This window comes from Camarhynchus parvulus, chromosome 11 (assembly GCF_901933205.1).
Source record: "Camarhynchus parvulus chromosome 11, STF_HiC, whole genome shotgun sequence".
NCBI lineage: Eukaryota > Metazoa > Chordata > Aves > Passeriformes > Thraupidae > Camarhynchus > Camarhynchus parvulus.
In genome coordinates, this window is record NC_044581.1 from 16,600,596 (window position 1) to 16,626,168 (window position 25,573).

The window sequence follows — 25,573 nt, forward strand, 5'->3', positions numbered from 1 at the left end:
TATGTCCAGGAAAGTCCTGTGCAGATCCAGGAGTTGGAATTCGATGATCCTTGTGGGTTAGGATATTCTGTAATTCTGTGATATTTTTTCTAATCCATAAGCTTTAAAATAAGCAAAACAAGTTCTTTTTGGTCCTTAGTTGCCATTGTGCAGTGCATGCTACTTAAGGGCCTCCTATTTTTAAGGCTGATGATGAAAAGGCTTTACAGAGTTGGGTAATAATTGCAAATAATTGTAGTTTGTTGTGCTCCAGCCCAGTAATTCCAGGATTTTTTGTCAGGGCCACATCTGGATGCATGCTTCTCCTTTGGGGAAGGGGCCCAGTGAGTCCAGCTGAGCTGTGAGGCTCTACTGTGGGCAGGGTGGCACATTCTGGGAACAGCTCCAGCCTGGGAATGTCATCCCTGGCTGGCACCCAGCTGTGATCTCCAGGGCTGGCACCCAGCTCTGGGCTCCAGGGCTGGCACCCAGCTCTGGGCTCCAGGGCTGGCACCCAGCTCTGGGCTCCAGGGCTGGCACCCAGCTGTGATCTCCAGGGCTGGCACCCAGCTCTGGGCTCCAGTCCTGGTGCTCAGGGCTCCAGCAGTGTCCACTCCAGGCTCCTGGTGTTACTTTCTAAGGATGCTCTGTTCATCTGCAGTGAGTTATCTTGGATAAAGCATGATCCAGGCACATAGCAAAAAGCACGAGCAATAATGTTCCTTCCTATCCAGCCAGTGCCCTCCTATAAATCACTGCCCTTCAGTGCTTTCTCTGTGCAGAGATAAGATTCACTGGAGTAGGTTTTCCCCTTCCTTTTGGCAGAGATTTCATCTTTGGCAGCAGCTGATCATTTTCTTAATTCACAGCAGGCCTTAAAAAACCAGACTTAATATTTTGTGGCTCCCCAATGGTGCAGCTGTTTATCTGTCACTAAGTACCCTGTCCAATCTGCCTGGCATTCATAAAAATGGAGATTTACCACTCCTGGGGTGTCAGTGCTGGGGTTCAAATCTCAGCAGGAGCAGCAAAAAAAGGGTTTCTGCTCCTATTTACATTAGTGCAAATAATGAGTAGATCAAATAAAGTCATAACAGCAACAGTGCAAGAGCAGGACTGAGAATCCTTTCCAGGCTTCTGTTAAACCACTGTGGAGTTGTTCCTATAATTGCCATAGCAGACTCATAAACTAACCCAAACTTCCCAATAACCTGTGCTGGCTTTATGGCAATTTGAAAAGATATTATTTCCCAAGATATTATTTTCTCATTTTTAGAGAAATATATGTTTTATGTATGTTTTATGGATCTGACAATGCATTCCCATTAAAAAGAGTTACAACACCATTATCATGAAAAGGAAACTGCAAATATATTATTAGTTTTCCCTGGTTTATGACACTGCAGATTTTATTTTTTGGGTTTGTAACAAATATTTATCACATTAAAATCAGGAGAGGTTGTTGTCTTGCAAAGACACACAACTTATGTTAAAAATGTTTCCTCTTGAATTGCTGGGTTTGTGTTGTGAGTAAATACTGCTGGGATGAGATGAAATGTGATATAATAAACTCACAAATGTGTCACTCCCTCTTTTATAACTTCAAAACCTGCATGGCAGGAAGGCTGTGAGTGGAAGTTTAAGGAAGGATTGATCCTTAGAGAAAAACTGTCTTTCCTCAGTGGAATTTATGTCAAGTCAGGTCAGCTAAACACTGAATACCATATGAGCATTTCACATTTTATTTTGTTTATGGACTGGGAAAAATTCTTATATGTTTGATATCAGTAGAGTCCTTTCAGCATCGTTACATACAACTCACAAATGAAAAGACAGTTTTAAGTGGTGACTTCTTACAAAGAGCTGATTGCTGTCTTTTCTTGTAATTTCTTGAGTGAAATCTTAAACCTGTGAAAGGCTGTAAGGTATTTTTTACTAACTTCACTAGTACTAGAATTTTACTTCTAATACTTTAATTGGAACTAGGTAGACATCAAAATACAGTTAAGATCCATTTTCAAACATGATTGCCTGAAGTTAAATACCTACAGCTTTATTCTTCCACACAAGTGACCTGCTTTTCAGAAATACTGAATTTAGAGCAGTTCCCATTAAACCACTGAGAACTGAGTATGTAGAGCTCATGAGAAAATCAGTTTACTTCACTGTCCAAATACACATGCGTGTGTCCAGCTTGGGGCACAGATATTTGGACTTTGACTTCCTATTTTCCTGGTACTCTTCTTACCAAACTAGTAATTTTTCAATGAGTAGAACTAGTTCTTCTGAATGTTCCAAACAAAACAAGTAAATATCTAACAAATCCCATTTTGTAGTTAAGCTGGGGTTTTCCCTCTTAAATCCATTACTTGTGAAGTACCAGTGTGATCAGGTTAGCCTTGAACTCTGACAGTGCAGTATTTAAACACTTAAACATTGGGATTTTGATAGGTTTTCATCATTTAGAGCTCTTTTTGAAAGTGAGCTGTATCTTCCAGAATGCATTGCACAAATAATATAATTGCAATGCAACTTTTATTCTAAATATGAAAATATCTGATACTGAAATAAATAAATTAAAAAAAAGATGAACACAATAATCCTGAGCTTTGAAATCAGATGCTAATGCTGGGTCTATTAAAATCGATTGTGTTAGGCTGGAATGAGTTTGAGTTCATTGGAATATATTTATTGTAGTGTATAAAGGGACCTGCAAATCAGAATATATTTTGGAAATTGCTTCTACTAAAGCACAAACCAGAATGGAATAGCTGATTTTCAGATAACTATGCCATTCTCACTGTAGTAAAATATGTTCTTTTCCTTTTATTGGGGAATTTTAACAATGTGCTTGCAAAAAGTAGAAAAGTGATGAGAAAGTGACAGTCTGGAGTCACTTTTCTGGCCACTCCATAAGGTAATTGAGTGTGATACCTTATCCTAACTCTCCTAACTATTGTGAGTAATGTAATGTACTGTCTGTAATGCAGAACAGATGTAAAAACTGCCAGTGCATGCTGGTAGCTTCTGTAATACACAGACACAAAGGCTTAAAAGGCTTTTGTATAAATCCACAATCAGGATTCAGTAAAACCCCTTGAAGTCAATTGCTGTTAAACCATATCAATAGTTTATCACTCAACTCCCTCTTTCCCTACCTTTCCTGTCAGGAAACTGAAGGCTCAATTTTGTCATTTAGTTTCTTTTCACGAAGAATTCATTAATAAAATAACTCTGTGCAAATGGACAAACATAAAAGCTTTCTGGAGATCTGGACCTGAGCTTTAAATCATCATCCTGCTTAATGCACCGTTGGAGCAATCCACTGCAGCTCTGGCTCCCTGCTTGGGCTGCAGATTTACCTGGACATTCACATTTGCAAACTCTGATTACCTGTCAGATGGAACTTGTTTGGTTAAAAATCAGTGATGTCAACCCAGAGAAGAATCAAGCCTCCAGCATTTGCATTGTTTTATAGGAAAAAATGATGATTTACTCTGCTCTGCCCATGGAGCTGCTTGAACCATAAGCAAATAATGTGCTTGGTGAATCGTTCATGCTTCGTTAATCTGAAATTTATTGGTAAAATAATATTATTCAGCCCTTTTTTAAAATAACCACAAAGCCCACCACTTTTGTGGCTTAATACATTACTGTTGAAATTATCATCAGTTACTGTGAAATACCATAGAAGCTGTCCAATAAATGTGATGGATTGTGTAATTAACTCTTGATCAGCAGCGTTTTTCAGAGATGCTACCCAGTGAACCTGAGGGCACTTTACGACCTTCACACTGGGTATACAGCTAATTACTCCTTGGGCAATAATTATTAAGTTTTTTTAGCATCAGTTTGTCATTTTGTCTTGTAAATTATTATGCTATTGAGCTTCTCAATCCATTTGGCTATAAAACTGCAGCTCTCAGAGGGCTCCCTAAATTGTCTGTGTGACTGTATGGATTACAGCAACTTCATTAAGTAGATTACAGGGATGTCTGTTTTGCAGGTTTTCCATTGATCGCCACACTGACCTTGAGAGACAGTTCAACATCAACGCAGAGGATGGGAAAATAACTCTGGCAACACCCCTGGACAGAGAAACCAGCACGTGGCACAACATCACTATTGTAGCCACTGAAACCAGTAAGTGTTTGTGTACTCTGACTGTTCTGTTGGGTTTATAATTGATTTTAACACTGCAAACTTTAATAATTCAGTAAAAGAAAATGTATTGGGTGTTCAAGTTAGAGAATTTTGGAAAGAAAACTTAATTTTTGTGCAAGCTCCATTTCTTTTAGTTTTCACAACAGCATTTTTTTTCAGTGAAAATGGCAATAGATATTCTGAAGTGATAGATGAGTACATATGTACAGGGTATGCAGGGTAAATGTTAAAAAATGGTTTAAAAAGCCCAGACCTAAGCCTTATAACTAGCTCTATTAAGACAGAAAAAATTAAAACTTTGCTATTGTCGAAGTAAATTGAAGGCTCAACCCAGACGTTCTTAATTCTGAGTGCTATTATGTTTCAGAGTCATAAATGATTAAGCACAGGGGTAATGTTGCATGAAAGTAGTGCTGTTGGATACATATGGATGAGTTTACTCACACCCAGCTCTCAACAAGAACCTGCATTGTTCAGGTCCACAGAGCCCCGGTGGCTGCTCCGCGCACCTGAGTCAGGAGAGCTGCCCTGCCTGGCAATACGGGTCAGAGATTTTAATCAAGGAGAATTCTTAATTAATTTGGAGCTGCTGACAGGATGGCACACGACAGTGGAATTTATTATTCATATTAGCTCTGTATTTTAGACAATGCATGTGACACAAGAGTATTGAGGCAAAGGAGCAGGTGGGAAGCTGGGGCTGGCGCCCTGTGCCGTGTCCTGAACTGGAACACAGACCCTGGAACCCTCTCTGTTCTGCACTCAGTGTGCAGCAGAGCCCATTTTGCACACACTGGAGCCAGCCCTGCAGGAATATCTCTCTGCAGAGCCTGGTGACCAGGGCTGCTCACATCCTGCCTGATGTCCTGTTTGCTTTCCCCCAGATCTCTGCTTTGAAGGATACAGCATTATGGTACAGAGCATTTGAAGCTCAGTTTCATGGTACTATAGCCATGAACATAATAAATTGGGGATAAAATATGCTTATTTGGCCCATTTTTGTTGTCTAATCTTTCCTGTGGTACTTGTCAGCAATGAAAAGAGATGGGGAAGACTGATTTGGTGATCAAAATCTGAATTTATTGTGGACTACCAATGATTATATACTGTTTTAGGGAGACCAGTAATGTTTACTACAATGATTAGGTTAAAATCACACACACAAACTTGTGCATATTACATCATCTCTTGCTTGCAGAGTTTAATGAACTTTTCTTTTTCTGGTAAACCAATCTGATTGAATCTTCTTTTAATCCTCAAAGTTCTCTTTGCTCTTGCCAAGGCATCCTGTTATCAAATCTCTTATGCTCACCAGGTCCAAAGTCCATCATCTGTCTTGTGCCCCAATATCACATTATTGTGATTTCCAAACTAAATCTATTTGGAATCCATGACACAAGGGAAAGGTGGGTCTGGGTGTGAACTGAGCTCCCAACTTCCAACCCTTGTACCCTGTGTTGCTCTGACCCACCTCAGGAGTTTGGGGGTTTCATTGCCAGCAGTGCCAACAGTGCCCTGTCACTGTGCCATCTTGCAGCCAAACAATACTTTGATTGAATTAGCAGAAATGCTTTCTGCTTGCAGGGAAGCACACGAGGAAGGAAAGGAAGGTGTGGTTTCATCAAGTACCCTTTTCCCACTTAATATCTAACCAGTTAATAATTTTAATGTTTTTAAAGGAGAAATATATAAAATGTCCAAACGAATTTTCTCCGATCATGAGATTTACCAACAGCATGGAAAGCAGAATTATTAGTTTGTGATCCAACACTCCAGACATTGGAATAATAAGATGTAAAGTGAAGTCATTTTACAATTTGTTTCCTCCAAAAAGTTAAAAAGGAACAAGATAAAAGATAAAATTTTGCAAGACACTCCTCCAGTTCAGTTTTATATCCCCTTTACATGTGTGTGTCAGAGCACAGCTGCCAGAAGTGCACTTTACTAAGCCACACAAGCATGAAGTCTGCCTGTTGCATTTTCAGTTTTTTGAAACATAATTATACTCGAGAATTTTGTAAGAAATCAGCCTTGTCATTAGACTTCATGGGAGCCTCAGCATCTACTGCTATTGTAAAATTGCCTCTTATCAGACTGGCTATGAAAATAATAATGCCAATCTTGTTCTAAGCATTTGTGTTCCTGCTGATGGCTTATTTTTGCATTCCTAATATAATTATTTGACATTTACATAAAACAAGGGCTTAATTTCATAGACTACTGTCTTTGCTTATTTAAGTGAAATTATTTTTAAGCTCTTCAAGCAGAAATTAAATTTGCTTATAGAACTGTCAAACAGGGGAAAATGGGCATTTTTAGATTTTTTTTTCCAAGACAGTAATAGACAAAATCTCTGTTTTAAAATAACAGAAATCTGTTGGAGGCAGACACAAGCAGCAAATGCAAATACAAAGTGTGTCATTACAATGCCTTCACTGACAGCCCTATTAATGGACTGCTGATCTCTCACAGGAAAATAAATATGTGGGAATTGTTCGGGCAGGAACATTTCCTTTTCCTGGGCTGGCTGCTTCCCAGGGCTTGTACAAAACTCTCCTCTCCATCTGCAGGGCAATGACCAGGCCATTTAACTGCCATTAAATTTGCTTACTACTCATAAGCCATCATACTGGATTTTTAGTTCTTTATTCCCAGCATGGTAGATCCTAGATCATAAGAATATGCCCTAATGTAGCCACACTTTCACAGATAAACACCAAATTTTGACAAACAATAATTCACTATTTCAGCTTTGTGATGGTAAGGTACCTGCATCTAAATTTGTGCTCTAGGCTGATTTAATTTTTGGCAGTTTCCTGCTTGTCATCATGACAAAGTTATTTATTTGTATCGTCCCTTAGCCACTGTCTCAGGTAGGAGTTTTCCAAGGCAGGGTTGGTGTGGCTGAATGGAGCGTTCCTGCTTCTGCATTTTCACTGGAAATGGGGGTGAAGATCCTCAGGCTCAGACTGGCTGTTCTTTTAAAAAGTGCTCAGATTTAAAATGGGTATGGATAATTTTAAACATTTTAAATTTTAATGCTCCAAAATATGAATTTAACCCTTTCACGTCTAGAAAAACAAGGAGGAGGAAAGTGTGAGCCAGTGGGGAATGTGATTCTTCTACATGTACTTGACAGGCAAAAGACCAGCTGGGGGCTGTTTTGTGGGATTTTTGTGGGGCTTTTCATTTGGTTGGGTTTTTATTTAGAAGAAAGACATTTTCTGTTCTCATTCATAGGCAAGTGTCTGGCCAGTACTTGTTCAGACAAAATTCATATTATTGGTGACAAATAGCACTACCGTTGTGTTCTGAGACTTGTGCAAAGTGAGACATTTTGGGTGGTGCTGTTCCCTCCTTTACTTTCCCACTGCTGACAGACTCTTTTGAAGGTGTTTCTAGTTTTCTGCAGCCTTTGTTTTCAGGGAGTTAAAGCGGCCAGACAGACTGAAGAGCAGCTGCCTTGAGTGGCTCTCCCTCAGACCTTTGCCCAGGATTTTGTATTTCCTTTACATTCTGGTTCCCAAAATGCATGGCCAGTGCACAGGGTTTGCCTCCTGCTAAAATCCCAGTAACCACAGTGCCTTCCTCTTGTGTTGAGGGACATACCTGGTGCTGGTAGCTTGGTTTGCAAGCTGCAGCTTGAGCTCTGGGTGGGAGCTCAGAGGGACAGGAGGATGTGACCTGTGACCCTTTGCATGCCAGCGGATCTGATGACCTGTGGCACAGCTGGGTGAGGGACACCCAGAGTCGGGGCAGGAGCTCAGGGCTCAGGAAGAGGAGCCAAAACTTCCCTGTGCTCAGGCTGTGAAGGGATAAAAGTCCAGGGATAGAAGTGGGGTCCCTCTTCAGAGGCACAGTCTCATGCTGTGGCTGTTTAACTGTGAATAAATGGCTTTATGGAACGAGAGATCTGAGACTCTGCTGAGGGAAACCTGGGCTGGAACCAGTGAGGAAATCTGCTCTGGCTCTGAGTGGGGTGTGGGGAATCAGGAGGGGCCCTGGAGATGCTGTTGGGTCCCAGCAGTGACAGTGCAGGGTGGTGGGGGTGTCCCTGACAGAGAGTCCCATGAATGGTCACACTGGCAGCTTCCCCTTAATAGTTGCATGCCCACAAAAATGAATTCTTTAATCTTTTTGTGGTTACTAGAGATTAAACCATGCAAAGAGCCATCTGTGGAAAAGATGAACTGAATGAGATTATCACAGTGCAGGTGATATTTAGGTGCTGATTTCAATATTTCAAGTTTACTTACACATCTGCTTTTAAACTCCTTCCGCAGCTTTGGTCCTCTCAACTGCTACCCTTAAATTTGTCTACTCCTAAATATCTTTTTGCACATCTTTCCTATTGTGTGATTTCTTACATCTCTTTCTTATGGGATCAAATTATTTTTTGCTTCTTTGTTGCTTAACTTTTTTCCTCTCTCGTCTCCTCTGTGCTGATGAATTCTGCCATATGGATTTTCAAGAGAAGATAATATTAGAAAGAGCATTGACATCTTTGAAAGATGCCTCTGAAGTGCAGGCTTAGGGTGTGCAGAAGAAATACACTCATGGCAAGGGCAAGACTCAAAGCTATTGAACCTGTGAATTGATTCTTAACTTTTCTTTCTACGTTGCCATTCACCAAGTTTACCCTGCTGAATGGAAAGGAGCAGGAATATCAAGGTGATGACAGGCTGAAGGAAGTAGGTCCACTGTAAAATGATTTCCTGAGAATGAACCTTTGTGCTCTGTGGATATAAAGGGTGAACATTGTCACTGATTCTGGACTTTAAACACTGACCTAATGAGATTTCTCATTAGTTTGTGGTGTAGCTGAGACTTACATGAGCTTAAAGTCATAGCCCAGGTTGGGAGGTTTATTTTAAATTTAAATGCTTGAGAGAGGGGTGAATGTAGACTTGCTCTGTAAGTCAGGGTTGATAGTGCTGCTCATGTGTTTGAGCTCTCTGGAGCTGTATCCTGAACAGGAAAGGAATCTGGGGGCATGTGCAAGGGTTTTTTGACAGCCTGAATTGCAGTGCAGTAAGAATGAATGATTAAATTACAGACGTCTCTTTTGGTGCATCTTTTTTGTGTGTACAAAGGCTCATCACATCTTTGGTTCTTTGCTACTTGCTTGAAATGAATTTTCTACCATTCAGTAAAATCTGGTGAAGTCAGGATCCTGACAGTCAGATGTGATCCCATTCTCCTGAACCCACAAATACATTTTTTTTCTGTGTAGAGTACAATTATAGCTATAACTCTTGCTCCCATTGACATGCTTGTGTTGCTGGCATTAACTGGCTGCCAATTTTGCTGGGCAGTGAAGCAGAGCAGGGTTCAGGCTGGGCTTAACCTCCTCAGTATTCTCCCAGTTTCTTGCACAGGTTTTTGCAGCACTTACCACGTTACGTGTTGTCAATGCTAGTCAGAGGAAAAAAAATCAAATAGCCATGACTTATTTATTAGACCATTTTTCCTACAGATTCTGAATGGAGCTCAGAATCACTGATCATTCAAGAGATCAGATTGCCAGACATGGATAAGGCATGTAATAATTAAATTCTGTCCTCTTCCTGCCTCCAGCTACATGGATTTCCATTTCCATTTTTTAATGGCTGGAACAGCCACCTTGCAGATACTTCCTAGCACACTCACAGTGTGGGCCATTAATAATATTAGGGAAATGCCCTTCATTGCTGGTTAATTGATATAACAACAGCAGTAATAAATGGAGGACTAGTGTAGTTTGAAACCAAAGCAAAGACTTATGTAAGAGAAGCTGGTTTAACTTAGCCTAGAAAGAAATTTATTAGCAACAGAATTTGACTGCACAACATTCCTCTGATTTAAATATGAATATCCTGATATTTGCATATCCATCCCTCCAAAACTGAAGCTGAGATCTGCTTGAGATAAAGGATTCTAGTGAATTCTTTGGAAACAAAATATACTGCAATGCCTTCATTATTAGCAATGCTTATCTGAAATTCTCTTTTTAAAAGTGAGGTAATCTTTTTCCCCAGAATATGTGTATTACGTAGTTTAGCTGCCTTGAATGATACCATAGATTTCAACAAGTAAAGACTTCTAAATATATTCCACTTGGCCAGCTGAGATTTGTGACAAACACATCAATAAATAACAGAAAGCCTGGCTCATTATCTCTAAAGACAGCGAAATGATGATCCCTTTAAATTCCCCAAGCTGCCTTTCACTCCATGTAGCACTGAGTGGACTACTCAAGGTTTATATTTTCCTCTGAGCTGTGTTATGATTATTTGCAGCATTGGATTCTTCTCCCTCTTAGGCTGGATATTAGCAAGGAATTGTTCCCTGGCAGGGTGGGCAGGCCCTGGCACAGGGTGCCCAGAGCAGCTGGGGCTGCCCCTGGATCCCTGGCAGTGCCCAAGGCCAGGTTGGACACTGGGGCTGGGAGCACCTGGGACAGTGGGAGGTGTCCCTGCCATGGCAGAGGGTGGAAGAAAATTATTTTTAGGTCCTTCCAACCCAAACCACTGTGGGATCCTGTGATCCTGACACTCTGCACTTCACACCCACAGACACACAACAGAGAAGTCCACTAGGGAATCCCAAAACAGGGACAGGATAATTCTTGTAGCCTGGAGCTGTCCTTTCAGCCAAGGTTTAAATCTCTGAATGAAGGGTTTAATGGAATTTCTGCTGTCCCTATTCTACAGGCACTGCAGTCACAGAGGTGTTATTTTCAGTAGGATTGACTGCTTGATCAAAGGGTTCTTGGCACTCAGCCCCATGTGCCAAGCAAGCATCACTCCCATGGCAGTCTCAGCCCCCTGCCCAAGGGCTGGGCAAAGCACCAGAGCTGCCACAACAAGTAGAAATTCTCCTGAATATTTATTCAAAGCAAGAGGTGAAAATCTAGACAAGATCTTGAAATGTAAATGGTGATTTGACCACAATAAATACTTTCCAGGCCCAGAGCAGAGGCATCTCAAGGACAAAGCCGTGGGCTCTGACACAGGTAATTACCCACACCAACAGCATTCTTTGGAAATGAAGAAGTATGAGGCAATTTTGTCACCTAATGGGAAAGGGCATAAAGCCAGAAAGGCTCTATATGGTTTACTAAGAACATAAATAGAGTAATTGAATCATCACCCAGCACAGGCACTGCTAAAGTTATCTATAGTGTGTATTCCTTTAAAAAATGCAAGGACACTAATTAAAAAGGAAGAGAGACATATTTCTTCAGAACAAGCCTTCAGCTACAATGTACTTTTTAATGCCACGAACACCTTTGCTTTCATTATGCTTTCATTTATTTAATTTTATTTAGCCTTTTATGGTAAAAAGAACTGTAGGCATTATTAGCAATAATTCTAACATTTTAGAGAGTTGCTTTGGTACATCATATAATTATCTCTAACTTAGGGCTGAGTAAATTTCAGTAAGTTTGAGAAAGAGAAGGAAATAAGCCTTTATGGAGGTTTAAACAAGAGAAGCTCAGAAATATTAACCTTTTCTGCTTGACCCTTTTTGCTCTGGTTTAGTGGAAATCAAACTATATAATCCATCCTTTTTACACTAAAACACAGAATTTGCTAAGGTGTTTTTTATCCTTTTGCACATAACTAGAAGGTTACACAGAGCTCCTCAGATCCTAAGGGGTCACAGAAGGTTTGCCATTGGGCAGGGGAGGGCTGGTGCATCTTGTCAAGGCAGTTTGCAGCTCTCAGCTGTGAAGGTGTGCTCAAACATAGCACAGATTTTCCCATTCGTGTTTCACACAGCTCAAGAGTAGCAGGAGAAGTGATCCACATGGATAATAGCATGGGAGGGGCCTTATTATGAGGAAATGCAAATGGGAAAGGAGTGTGCTTGTGAAAAAATCTCTGTGTGAAGAGGCCTCAGTAGTTCAGGAGCAAGCACTAAAATTCAGGTATTGGGTGCTGAGTAGAAGCTGGAGACCTCTGATTCCAGAGGGAGGCATGGAAGGCAGCTGTGAATAAAGCATCTGAGTAATTAAGTTAAAAAAATTTTAAAAAACACCAAAAAAGGTCAAACTAAGTAGTGAACGTTATTATGACAAGGAAAAGGAGAGAGATTCGCAGTAACAGTCTAAATTATACTTCTGTTTTCTGGGCATTATAAATCCAGGCTGGGCAACTGGGTTCTAGATTGGCAGATATCATTTTGTAAAATGGTACAGGAGTTGGAACACTGTTCAAAGCTTAAAACACAAAAGGCTGGGGCATTGGGTGGTGATTTAAAATGAAATAAGGTTTCCTGGGGCACAAAGCAGGGAAGGATTCAAGTAAGGAATACAAGCAGAAATGTACATAACTAATTAGTGCACAGAATATTTATTAATTACTTTGAGGAAATTTAGAGGCTTAGCATATAGATATATAGCTGATCTATAGATATATAGCTGATCTATAGATATATAGCTGATCTATAGATATATGTTATGTTAACCAAGTGCATCTTTACCCTGACCAGCTACCAACTGGCCATCCTCACTTGAACATTTGAATTAGACGTTCCAAAGGAAATAAGATTAATTTTAGAAACACTGTATGGAATTCACCTCATCTGAGAACCTGAGTTCATCAGTTCTGAGCAGATTGGGACTATCTGAAATCTCCACTGGTTTTTCTGGATGAGGGCAGGTCAGAGGAGGAGTTTGTAACTCAGTATAATTTCAGTCAATCTTCTTGAGGCACATTTCTGTCTGGAATAAAGTCTGAGCAGCATGCTCTGAGCTTCTGGCAAAGGTGCAGGGCAGGGAAGAATGGAACTATTTTGTCTCTGAAAAACAAAGCAGATGGTATTTTTAAAGGTGCATTCTGATATGCTGGAGAGGTCTTTTTTGCTTTTTGCTGAAGATATGCAAGTTAGAAGGTTTGATGCTGAACTCCTAGAACCTGATTCATATCCAAGATATCCAGCAATATTTTATCTGTGAAGGAAACATAAGATTAATTAAATGGTACTGTTAAGAAAATCAGTCTCAGAAAGCAATATGAGCTCTAAAAGTAATGACAATTAAATGCTTCTATAATAAATTCTGCTTTAATAAAAATCTTTATTAAAGCATTTTGATGTTTTGTCTATGAGTAAGGGAGGGATTTCATTCGAGCTATAAATTATTTTACTTCAATCATGAAATCATTTCAAATAAAAAGCCCCAAATATTCCAGACAACTCATCCTCAATCAGGCTGCTTATTGTTATTATTATTGCTGCTAGTCATTAGAAAATGTCATAGCTAATTATAATTGACAATAAGACCTTGCATATCTAAGTCAATATTTTTATAAGATTTTAATATGCATGAGGTATTAGCGTATTAATAATATAATTGCTCTAAAGTGTGGGACAGATTCCTGACTGTTTTATGGCAGCACAACTCCCTTGGCTAAGCTGGAATTGAGAAACACAGCAGCAAATCATATCCTGGTACATTTGTTGTGTCTTACATTTTTTTCAGTCAATTTCTTTTCCTGCCTGTCTACTGCCTTATTTTTAAGTCAAATTCTTTTCTGTCATTCAAGGACACCATATTATTTTCTAGAATTTTTTTTTCCTCATTGTTATATTTAGAAATTAAAACCTGTTCGTACCTCACAACAATTTAAGGCATTATAGTGCCTCAGAAAATCTGGAATCCTAATTAGGCTTGTGGTGCTTTGATCCACAAAAGTACAGATCCAGTGGCATTTCATCACACTGTTATTATTCTAGAGTGTATAATGAAAGTATCAGAAAGATGGTTCTGAGATTCTTTGTTTTCCTAACTTTTTTCCTTCCTAGTGGTTCTTGCCACAAGGAAATGGAAAACCTTCACTCAAAATCTTTTAGCAGCGTCTTGCTGAAATGCTGGGTCTGCAGAGCATTCTTCCTTCCTGGAGATTCTTCCAGAGATCACAAATGTTGTTTTTCTATTGCTCAGTCTTGAATTAGGTATTATTTTTCCATTTGCTTCATGTTTGTTTGTTTGTTTGTTTGTTTGATTTGCATTTGCCTTTTGCACAAAAATCTAACTGTAAAATTTCAAATATTTCTAGGTTGCCATTTCTTGTAGTTGTTAATAAGTGCACTGCTAGTAAGTGCTAAAACTTTAGCTGTATTTTTAACTTTGCACTTGTAATGATTCCCCACTTCAGTACATAGCACAGCTAATTTACTGAGTGTGACATAACTGCAAGCTTCCTCCTGACTTGTGTCCTCGTTAGAGATAAATAAGGCTCAATTAGACAGTGCTTTATCACAAATACAGGTTGTTTTCTCCCAGAAGTTGTTTCAGTTTGGTCTCTGCATAGATGTGTGGGTGGAAGGATATCAGCAGTGCTGGTTTTTTTATTGTTTTCCCTTAAGGATTTACTTAGGATCATTGAACAATCTGGAATTGCTTCATTGTCATAAACCTGATATGACTTCAGCAGCTTCCAATACAGCCCTCTCAAACAGCTCTACTAATACTTTATTTTGAATTATGTATTTGTTTACTCATATTGATGTGTCACATATATCTTTATTATGTGTCACTGTGAATATAAACCTCACTGTGGTCAGAATTAGATATGCAGAGCAGCCTCTAAGAACATGCTGTTTGCATCCAGAGCGTCTGCCAAGAGACAAGGACCCATAATTCTTACTCAAATATTGCAAAGATGTTACAATTTCTAATTAGGATACTTATTCCAACTCTTTCCAAGCCTCATCCCATCCATTTGTTCCCATTGTTTTCATAGCCCACTTTTCTCTCCTCCTGCATATTCCATGCATTCACAGAATCCCAGGATCACTGGGGTTGGAAAATCCCTCCCAGCCCATGGAGTCCCAGCTGTGCCTGACGCCCACCTTGTCCCCAGCCCAGAGCCCTGAGTGCCACCTCCAGCCCTTCCTGGGACACCTCCAGGCATGGGCACTCCAGAGCTCCCTGGGCAGCCCCTGCCAAGGCCTGAGCAGCCTTTCCATGGGGAAATTCCTGCTGTGCCCACCCTGAGCCCAGCCTGAGGCCGTTCCCTCAGCTCCTGTCCCTGTTCCTGGGAGCAGAGCCCGACCCCCCGGCTGTCCCCGCCTGGCAGGGACTTGTGCAGAGCCACAAGGGCCCCCCTGAGCCTCCTTTTCTCCAGGCTGAGCCCCTTCCCAGCTCCCTCAGCCCCTGCTGGGGCTCCAGCCCCTTGCCCAGCTCCGTTCCCTGCCCTGGACACGCTCCAGCCCCTGCAGGGCTCTGGTGGCCATGACAGGCCCAGCAGAGGCCGCAGCCCTCGAGGTCCCTCAGCAGGGCCAGCCCAGGGGCCGGGCCCTGCCCTGGGCCTGCTGCCACCCCAGGGTTGGCACAGCCCAGGTGCCACTGGCCTCTGGCACTGCTGGCTTTGTGCCCAGCCCTGTCACCAGCACCCCCAGGGCCTTTGCCACCAGCAGCTTTCCAGCCCCTCTTTGCCAGCCCCGCTCCATGGGGTTGGGGTGAGCCCAGGGCAGGACCTGGCACTTGGCCCTGCTGTCCCTCAGCCCATGGATCCAGCCTGGCCAGATCCCTCTGCAGAGCCTTCCGGCCCTCCAGCAGATCCACACTCCCACCCAACCTGATGTTATCTGCAAACTGCCTGAGGGTGTCCTCAATCCCTCGTGCAGATAATCCATAAAGACCCTGAACAGGACTGGGCCCAACACTGAGCCCTGGGGGACACGCCTGGTGCCTGGCTGGATGTGGCACCATTCCCCATTTATTGGTCAGGCCATCAGCCAGTTTCTCATCCAGAGAAGGTGCACCTGTCCATGCCATGGGCTGCAGCATCTCCAGGAGAATGCCATGGCAGCCTCCAAATCCCTCTCTCATGCAATAGGAGTGTTCCATGTAATGAGCACTCCTAGTATCCAGTACATGGAGCATCTCCTGTCTTTTCTAGCATTTGCTCTTTGGAGCCCAATGCTGCTGAATAGGAAGCAGTGACACCAAGGTGGAGTTTTCAAAACGTACAAGTTGGGATTAAAGACAAACCACCATTCAGAGTCATTTGGAATAACCAGAAAGCCTTGAGTTTTGGGGTTGCTGAGTTTTTGGAAGGATGGCGCGAGGGATGGTGTGGCCGCGTTTCTCTTCACAGAGAAAAGCAAGGCACAACTTCCCAAGGATATTTTCTGAGAATCACAGTGAGGAACCTCAGAGAAAGAAAAAACAATTCTTATCTCAATTGCTGCTCCTGTGTTTGTGCACAAATGGAGTGCATTGTGGAAGATTGTTTACCTGAAGGGAATTGATAATTGGATTGTGGTGTGAGTGTTTTGATTCATTGACCAATTGAATCCACGTGTGTATGTCAGGACTGTTGGCTGACAGTCACAAGATTTGGTTGAGTTGAGTGCTTGTGCAGTTTCAGTTTACATGTAGTGTAATATAGTATAAAATAATATAGTATAAACGAATTAATTAGCCTTCTGATATCAATGGAGTTGGATGCATCATTTCTCCTGCATGTCAGAGGACACCTGCTTTACAACAGGGTGGGGGCTGTCTTTGCTTCCCAATCCCCTCCAGCCCCAAGGTGGATATGAATTTCTTTCAGAATCCTCTGCTTCCTCCACGACAAACTTAGAGCTCGCTCAGTGTGGCCCATGTTCTCATTCTCATTGCAGCAGAGGATAACTTCTCCTCTCTTACCATGCTCAGCTAAATCTAAATAGAACAGAATCTTTTGATTTTTCCCTTATAGCCAGGGTTGTGGTAGAAGAGGCCCTTTTCACACTTGTGAACTACATTTGAGGGAATGTTTTGCTTTTCTGATCTAGTCTCTCTTTTCCAAGCCCTTTTGATCTGTCTGTGCACTGAGACAAGGCAATATCATGCAAATACACCAAGTGAAATAAGATACTTCTGCAGAAAATTACAAACCCTTCCCAGTTTTGCAAATGGATCTTACAATTCACAGAGTATCAGAGGTAATTACAGAGTAACTATTTGTAAAGCTGCTGAATAACTGCACTTCATGGCATGAAAAATAGCAGAGAGGTTGCATTGGAATGTCAAATTACAGCCTGACCTCAGATAAGCAAAATGAGGGCTAACTGATTCTATCAGTATGCATTATACCTGTAAAAAAGGAATAGGCTCCCTTTTAAAAGTTTATTATCAAGTTTTATAAATCAGTGTTGATTCTTTGAAGTTAACAAAGTACCCGGTTGAAATCCTTGGTTTAATTTAAAATATATTTTTATTTGGAGTTCTAAATTATTTCAAATGTAGTAAATAATTCAGTATTACTACTTACAGTGGCAAGCAAAGAGCTGAGTGCAGGGCTAGGTGGAATATCACTAATAAAAAAAAATTGGTCTTTTTGGAGGCATGTCTCCATTTTCTGCATAATTTAGGTAATTGATTCAGGACCTGATTGGTGCTGGGTTATATGAAATAATTTTAGTGTCTTATGTGCACTTATGTACCAAAAAATATCCCACAGAAAAAGAACGTGAGTGAAAAGAGGACCTGAAGGATATGGTGTATTTAATTAGCACTTTCTGGCGTGGTGTGTGCATGTATCAAAGAAATATTAATCTTTATTTTTTGTTTTGATATTATCAGCAACCTGAAAGTAAAATCAGTCCTTTAGTCCCAAGTGATACATCTCATATGTTGAATAAAGATAGGTAGGTGAGTGTGGCCTTCCTGAGTCACCTCTTTACAGATGGAGTTGCTGAGCTTTGGGAACCTCTTAACTCCAAATTCAGGTTTGAAGAGGTGGATGATATTGAGCCGTTTCTTGGTTAAACTTGTGACAATATCTTGGTGAACAAATAGAGTGTGACAGAGCTTTGCTCTTGCCTCATTCATCCTTCTGGAGCCCACAACAAGATACACCCAGGGAGCTGGAGAAAGGAGACAAAACTTCTCAACTCTGTTATTATTTTTCTCCCAAAGAATGACTGAAGGAACAAACCTGAGAAATATGTTCCACATCCTTTCCTTTCCGCGCCCCTCCCACACACATGTACACACAGACACTCGCCACAATCTGTGCTGCTCTGGCGAGTTCCATGTGCTAAAGAAATACAAATTGAATAATAATTAGGAGGTTGCGTTTGTTTCTTGTCTTAGCACGTCATACAGGAACCTTCCTGCTGATATGCACTGATATGTTTATACTGCTATTTCAATAATCCATGACTTCTCATCCTCTAAAAAGACAATAATTTCAATGGGGAATCGAAATCTTCCTGGTGAACAGTTCTGTCTGGGTTTTTAGTTTGTTGTTTGAATTTTGTCCTAGCTCAGAAATAGCTTGTGTTCTGGTATTTTTAAGAGAAATGCTGGCAATTACTGCTGTCTTCCTGACAATTTTGGAGTGGGTTTCAGGCACTCAGCCTCTCTTGAATCAGATCATTACCCAATGCTGCAGACAAATGAGCCCAGTATTTGCTGCACTATGTGATTTCTAGAGTTAAGTTGCAACATAAATAAAACCTCAGTTTCACAATAGCATCTGTGTATCTAAGGATTCTTTAAGTCAGATTTGTCAGTTTTATATGACAGAAAGATTGTTATAAGCTTACACTTCTAGAAGTAAAGGATTGCCTAAAAAAAGCAACAACATAAACTCTAACAGGAGAAATAAACTTGTCTTGTGGATTATCTTAATAAAGTCATCAGATAAAACTTTGATAAAGTCATGGGAAATGGATCTGTTAAAATACAATGTAATAAGTTTGAAACATAAGGAATGTAAACCAAGTGCTGTTGTTTTTATTAAGTCAGTGATTTCAGATTTTGTTTTGATTTCTTTGTTAGAACTAGAACTGTCTTATTTAAAATATTATTATTGTAGAAATTTCATTGAATCAGAGAAGCATGAAATAACCATTTTCAAACCATGTGGTGGTGGTGTGATGATGATGATGATAATAATAATAATAATAATAATATTACAACCATAATAATAATAGTAATAATAAATGAGTGATTTTCTAGGAATCTACTTTCTATTCAGGTAAATTTTAGGTAAAATGCAAGACAGCTAATGATTTTTTTAATAGAGAATGTTGAAGTGATTTTGTGATATTTAATCATTTTCCTAAAGGAAAACTGAACTAAACTGGATTCCTTTGGGTTAAAAAAATTATAAATTTAATTTTGGGCCACAATAATTCTCTTTATCTCAAAAAGCATTTTATCAGTCAAGGGAAGACAGGGGAAAGTGTTTTAAGCAAGTTTATGAAGTCTTTTTTTATGGGAGTTGAAAAGCTGTATTTTATTTTGTTAGTTGTGGTACAAGACCAAGAATTATATTTATGAGCTCTAGTTACTCCTTGAAACTCTTGCTTTTTTTTACTTCTTTTGTTACTAACTTTGCAGTAACAATGTTGACAACACTCAGTGCTTTGTAACTCAAATTTCCTACAATACAGGCACATCTCAGGTATGTAGGATTTTTTCCAGGAAGGACAAAAAGTGTTGATCCCAATAACAAGTGGTAAAAAATGGGGCTGTAGCCTCCGAAAGTTCAGGTTTGGAGACACTAAGCTGCTTGATAGTGTTTGTTTGCGTTTTTTTGTTTGTTTGCTTTAATTTGACTTTGGTTATTTGATCTGCCTCATCATTTTGGTATCAAACTCTACAGCATTTTTAAACCCTGAGCTGGTTTCAGTGGGTTACTCAGAGGAGTTACCAGCAAGTTGGATATTTCAAGCACTGAATGTTCTGGTAGAGTCTTGTGAACTGGGGTGAAAACAGAAGAGATTTTTAGGTCTTTATAACCCTTGGAAACCTTTCAATATGCATTTCTAAACGCAGATGGATTGTCCATAATTTTTGGAAGTTTATTTATCAACCCAAACGAAGTTCCAGTAGTTATTTTTGCATTGAGTCTTCCTTTCCTTGGATCTGTCTAGTGTGCTCTGTGCTCATCTAGACACAGAGTGATGTCCTCAGATTACTAAATCCTTCTGGGCAGCCCTAGCTTGAAAAGACTTTTATTTAATTAGTCTAGTGGAAATTTTGTCAATATTTTTCAATCTTGCATCTCAAAGCGTTAAATTTTCAAACAAAGCTGGTGTTTCTCAAATGACAGCCCTAATGATACTTTTATATTGCAAAATTCAAGGTAGGTCTTTTCAAACTGTGCATCACAATAAATACAGGTGACAAAGCTTTAAAAATTCTGGTTAGTTCCTTAGAGAGTCTCTAACTTTACTTTTTTTTTTTTTAATGGTTTTGCATAAAATAACAGATTGGAAGTTAAACAGTCAGTCTAGCTGTCCACCTGGTGCATGCAAGAAGATTCAGTCTCCCTTAAATCTACTGACTGAGGGGTTTATTGGGCAAAAACCCAAACTAAACAAAAGCCCACGCAGCAATTAAACTCAGTTTTGTTCCTAGCTTAGAAAGAACTGACTGTCCATTCATACAAATGAGGAAAAGTTCTGAACGTTGAATACTAACGAGTGAGACACCCAAGGGCCTGAAGGGCAGTGACCATGCAGATGGGGCAGGTTGTGACCAGCCTGGATCCATTCCAATCCCTTCCTACTCCCAGTTCAAGCATTTGGGGCATTGCCAGCAGGTCTGGGTTTAAGCTTGGACATTCTCTGTGAGTGTTTCAGCACCGAGAGTCTGCAGACATGAAACGTATGGAGATGAACAGATGGAACTGTTCCATCCTGATGGTGTTTTCAACCTGGGTTTGCTTAGAGAGGACTCACTAATGTGTCTGAATAGGTGTGCTCAGGGTGGAGGAAAACACAGCACAAAGTGGAATTTCCCTGGTGTTGGGGAAGATGAAACAGGAAAGCCTTGTAAATATGGTTGCCTGGCAAAAGATTTTGAGAATATGGAAACTATAATTGAGATTGAAATGAAAGCAAGCTTTGAGATACCTCAGTTACTGAACAACTGGAAAACAATGGTGTGGCTGGCTGAAGGTGATCCCCTTTTGATGAAACAACACCCTCTGCTTGCAGACAGCTCCAAGGGTCAGAGCAGACCCTACAGCTTGGCAGAAGGGGTCCAAAGAGGAGTTTTTAGGGTTTAAAATGTAACACAGTGTGGTAATGTAATGGTTCTTGTAGGCTGTATGGAAATACTGTAGGATTTGTATATTGTGCTAGATTGGTTGGTGAGAATTAGAATATTCAACACAGGAGAAGATTTATTGTATTGTAACAGGAACCTCACTCTCTTTTTCTCTTATGCTCTTATCCTCTCATCTGCTCTCTCTCATCCTCTTTCCCACTCTCTTCACTTCTCTCGGGCCTGCTCTGACCTGTGGCTGGCAGCTCCCAGCAGGGCCCTGCACCCAGGCCCTTTGCAATAAACCCCAAGTTCCACGACCTGGCTCCAGAGATATCTCATCTCTGTCTGTCCCAACTGTCCTACCCCCATCACTCCTACACCCTGCGAAGTTTGGGATGGCAAAATAGTGCAGTGTATTCAGGGTGATGGGGAGTACAAACTGTAGATACATCTTCCTCTCCATCTCTCTCTCTTTCTCAACAACAAATTTGTCTACAGTCACAGGAACCCTAAAAGGCAGTGGATATCCCCTTGTTTGGAGATTTCCAAACCAGCTGGGTCTCTCTTGTGTTTAGTAAATTAATTTTTTAAATGAATTCTCATCAAATTTCTAATTATAATATCTTTAAATTTAATGTTTGTATTTCTGATGAAAGACAAACATTTTGGGGGCAGTCACAAGGGACATGAATAATTTCTTTAGAAGCTTATCTAATTAATTACATTTCTCTGTAATGTCTTTAAAATTTGAACTGCCATCATTTCATTAATTTAGATAAAAGTAAATCTTTAGTGTTTAAATATGACACTAGTGCTGAGAATTCTGATAAGCTTGAGATTCATTGTCTGTATTTTTATTAAGTGAAGATAAAAAAAGTGTTTAAAATGTTTGGAATATGATTTGCATATTAGGTTTTATTTGGTTTCAAATATATCATTATTTCATTCCCCTCACCTGTTAGTAAGTAAGATCATAAGATGCAAAGTAATATAAATACTGCTCATATAGTATTTTGGTGGGTGTTTTCTTTTCTTCTTTAATATTCTTTCAATATTAAAACTTTCGGCTCCTTAAGATGGAAAACGTTGAAATCCTGATGTGTGGTAATCTTCCATGTCCTATCCAGGAAGAATTTTGATATTTCAGACAATCCCAGAGATAGAAAGTCTTTTATAGCACTGGTATATTTGAGTTTGCATTTTTAAAATTGTTATTTTTATGCCATTTCAATGTCAGTAGAGCAATTGAAATTTGCACATTTAGATATATGGCTGGAGCCTCCCATCTTGTGGATGTCTTTAGCACACAAGGAGGAAACAGGGTTGTAAGATATCAGGTTTGATTAGGTCACAACAGAATTAATCCCGATGGAAACCACAAAACCCACAGTGTATATGGTGATTCTGCCTTTATTAATCTCTGTCACTTGTAGAGCTGCCACCAGTTGGTCCCTGAACACTGGTGGGCCTGATCTTCTTGTACTTTGTAGTCATTTGTACTGAGAAGTGCACTGAATATTGAGATTTGTCATTGCTGATGATACAAATGAGGTAGAATATCATGGTTGGAAAATAATATTCACCAGGACATGGACTTTGACACTGGGGTTGAGGTACCTGTGGAGGTGTGCATGTGCTGTGGAACAGTTTATCAAACTCTCCAAATCAGCCGGTGACCTCAGTTTAAACCGAATTCATGGGCTTGCTCCTTGGGGAAAAATAATTTAAAATATTTATAAGTAGTCTCTGAGCAAATTAACGATGCTGAATTGAGGGAAAGACACAGGCAGCTGCCTCTGAAAGCTATTCAAAGTAGATGAAAACTGTTGGTTTAGCTTTTCTTGCCTTACAGCTCATTCTACTCTTCACAGTGATAAGCAATTTTATGCAAAATAGCTCTATATTATAAATAATGAGTTGTTACTTCAGTGAAAAAAATTCACAGGTCACGGTTTTGGTCATTGGTAGATGATCAAAGTGCTTTAATTGTCCAAATTACTGTCTAGTTTCCTGCCTGTCAGTGTCCCATCCATCTTTTTCCCAATGTGGGTCAGTACTTTAACTGTGTTTGCAATGAAGAAATAATAGATGTGCAGTCAGAACAATTAATGGAGTAAAATGTGCTGTTCTCTGCCAAAGATAAACAAAGAAATAAATCTCTGCTGTTTGCAGCCTTCCCTTTTCCATATATAATGGACTTTATCAATAAAACAATACAAACTTCATCAAAGAAAAATCTTACCAATTTAGACCAAGAAAGGTCTTCATTGAGCTAATCTCCAACAAATGCTGTTTGTAGCAGGGATCTATTTATTCTTTTCAGCCACCAAGCCCTGGCCATCCTTCTTCAGCTGGTGTTCCAACTCCATGATCCATTGCAGATGAGGCAGCCCAATTAAGCAAGGGCAGGAGACAGGAAGAGCACAGTGCCAGTGCCAGCAGTGCTGTATTGAATTCCCAATTAAATATGCTTACCTTGGGTACTTTGGTCTCTTTCCTCAGGGAACCACAGCCAGGTGTCCCGGGTGCCTGTTGCTATCAAAGTTCTGGATGTGAACGACAATGCCCCTGAGTTTGCATCAGAGCACGAGGCCTTCCTGTGTGAGAATGGCAAGCCTGGACAAGTGAGTATCCCAGGTTTTATGTGGTGTGAGACTGGGCTGGAGTTTCTCCCTGTCGCCTTATGTCATCTTTATTCCCAAAATGGGTGCCCATGTGTTCATGCTAACAGCTCTTAGCATTAACTCAAGATACACCCATGATCACTTTCATGGGATGTCTTCTATAATTTCGCTTTTGTGGGATGTTTTCTATAATTAAAGAAACTTTTTTTCCCTTAAGGTTTAAATTAAAGGTGAGTTTAATTAAAGGTGAGTCTAGTTTTAAATTAAAGGTGAGTACTTTGGGACAATATCCTGAAAAATCCTGAGTGTCTCTAAGCTCCCAACATCACACTCTGTGTAATGGAGCTCAGCCCTCTCTAAGTTCATGTGTGTTAGTAGGTGAAAGTATAATCCAACCTGAATTCCAGTTCAGTTATTGATTTACATTGCATCTGCTCCCAGGTAAAATTTAGAATAAACAGTTAAAACAATAAACCTGTTTCCCCTTGACCTTATCTCATTATAATCTCTATTCAGTTCTTACTTTTCTATGACAGTTGGGAAAAAAATTAAACAGCAAACCAGAACTTGATGGAAAGTGAAGTAAATTGTAATTGTGTTTGAAGATGGGGTTGGAGAAGGGAAGTTCATGTTTTCATTATATTAAAAAAATATAAAAAATGTTGTTACCTCCTTCATTTAATGAAAAAAAGCTTGGTGAAGAAACTCACACAACATTCTCCATGGTGAGGTCAATAGCCACATCTCAGAAGCAGGATTTATACTGCTTAGTATTTTTCAAAGAAATGAAGCAGATTTTTTCAAAGGTATTCACTTTGAAGGACAAATGTACAGAAATAGGGAAGAATATCTCATATGCCACCTAAATAACAAGGTGAAGATTCAAGAATATGCATAGACATTTAGAAAGTAATGCAGTGTAAATGAGATGTAACTTTTGTCCAGCAAGAGAAACACTGGGTGTTAACACAATTCGATGTTTTTAAACTTTGCAATTTATTTCTAGATTGTGACATTTTATGTAAATAAACAGCAGCTGACAGCATGACATGGCTTGTTAATCCAACTATTCCTGTGTCTCATGTGGGTGTTAGACATGAAATTCACTGTTCTCCAAAGAAGGTTACCTGACAATAAAGTTAGAAGTTATTTTCTTTTTAGTAGTATGAAATGACAACCTATATAGCAGTGTATGACAACCCAGCTCTGCATACAGGATTGTATTGTTCCAGAGGATGATTTGACTTCTAGCACCCCTTTTTGTTTAGTAAAATAGTGTCAAAAATGTCACTTAAGGAATGAGAATTCTCTCTATCCACTGAAGAGGAGATGTGCCCTCATGGGCAAAGAGTGTTGTTACAGCTGGCAATTCAGTTCTTCTAGCTCAGAGTGGATTTCTGTTTAGCTCAGGGTGGATTTCTGATGCTGAGTAGTTGCATTTTCCAGGATAGATCAAATCCTAATGACTGTGCTTTTATCCAGGATTCAGTGAGCTTCCCTAAAATCATAAAGTTCTGTTGTACAGTGTTTTCTGACTGCATTTATCTGATATTCCTATTGAATTTCAAGTGGTTTAAGAGATGGTGGAAAATGTTCACATTTCATTTTGGAATAAAACAATAAGTGAGATGATTAAGAGTCAGCAGGTAAAAGAGGCTTTTGTTTAAGCACTTACAGAAAACTTTCATTAAAACTTGATATTCTTTACCATTGCCTCTTACACTCTTGATCTGATGGCAGATGTCACTCTTGAGCATGAATCCTTGTGTGAACTTTACAGATGGTTATTAAATATTTGGCTGCCAGCATGGATGAGGTGGCA

At 39.9% G+C, this 25,573-nt stretch overlaps 1 protein-coding gene across 2 annotated transcripts in view; it reads left to right on the forward strand.

Moving 5' to 3' along the window:
* Positions 1-25,573, forward strand: part of CDH8 (cadherin 8) — a 162,056-nt gene that overhangs the window by 101,861 nt on the left and 34,622 nt on the right. For both annotated transcript variants that reach the window (XM_030955695.1, XM_030955697.1), the window contains exons 8-9: positions 3,986-4,122; positions 23,630-23,751. In XM_030955695.1, the coding sequence (XP_030811555.1) occupies positions 3,986-4,122; positions 23,630-23,751 (259 nt within the window). The remainder of the gene's footprint in view (positions 1-3,985; positions 4,123-23,629; positions 23,752-25,573) is intronic.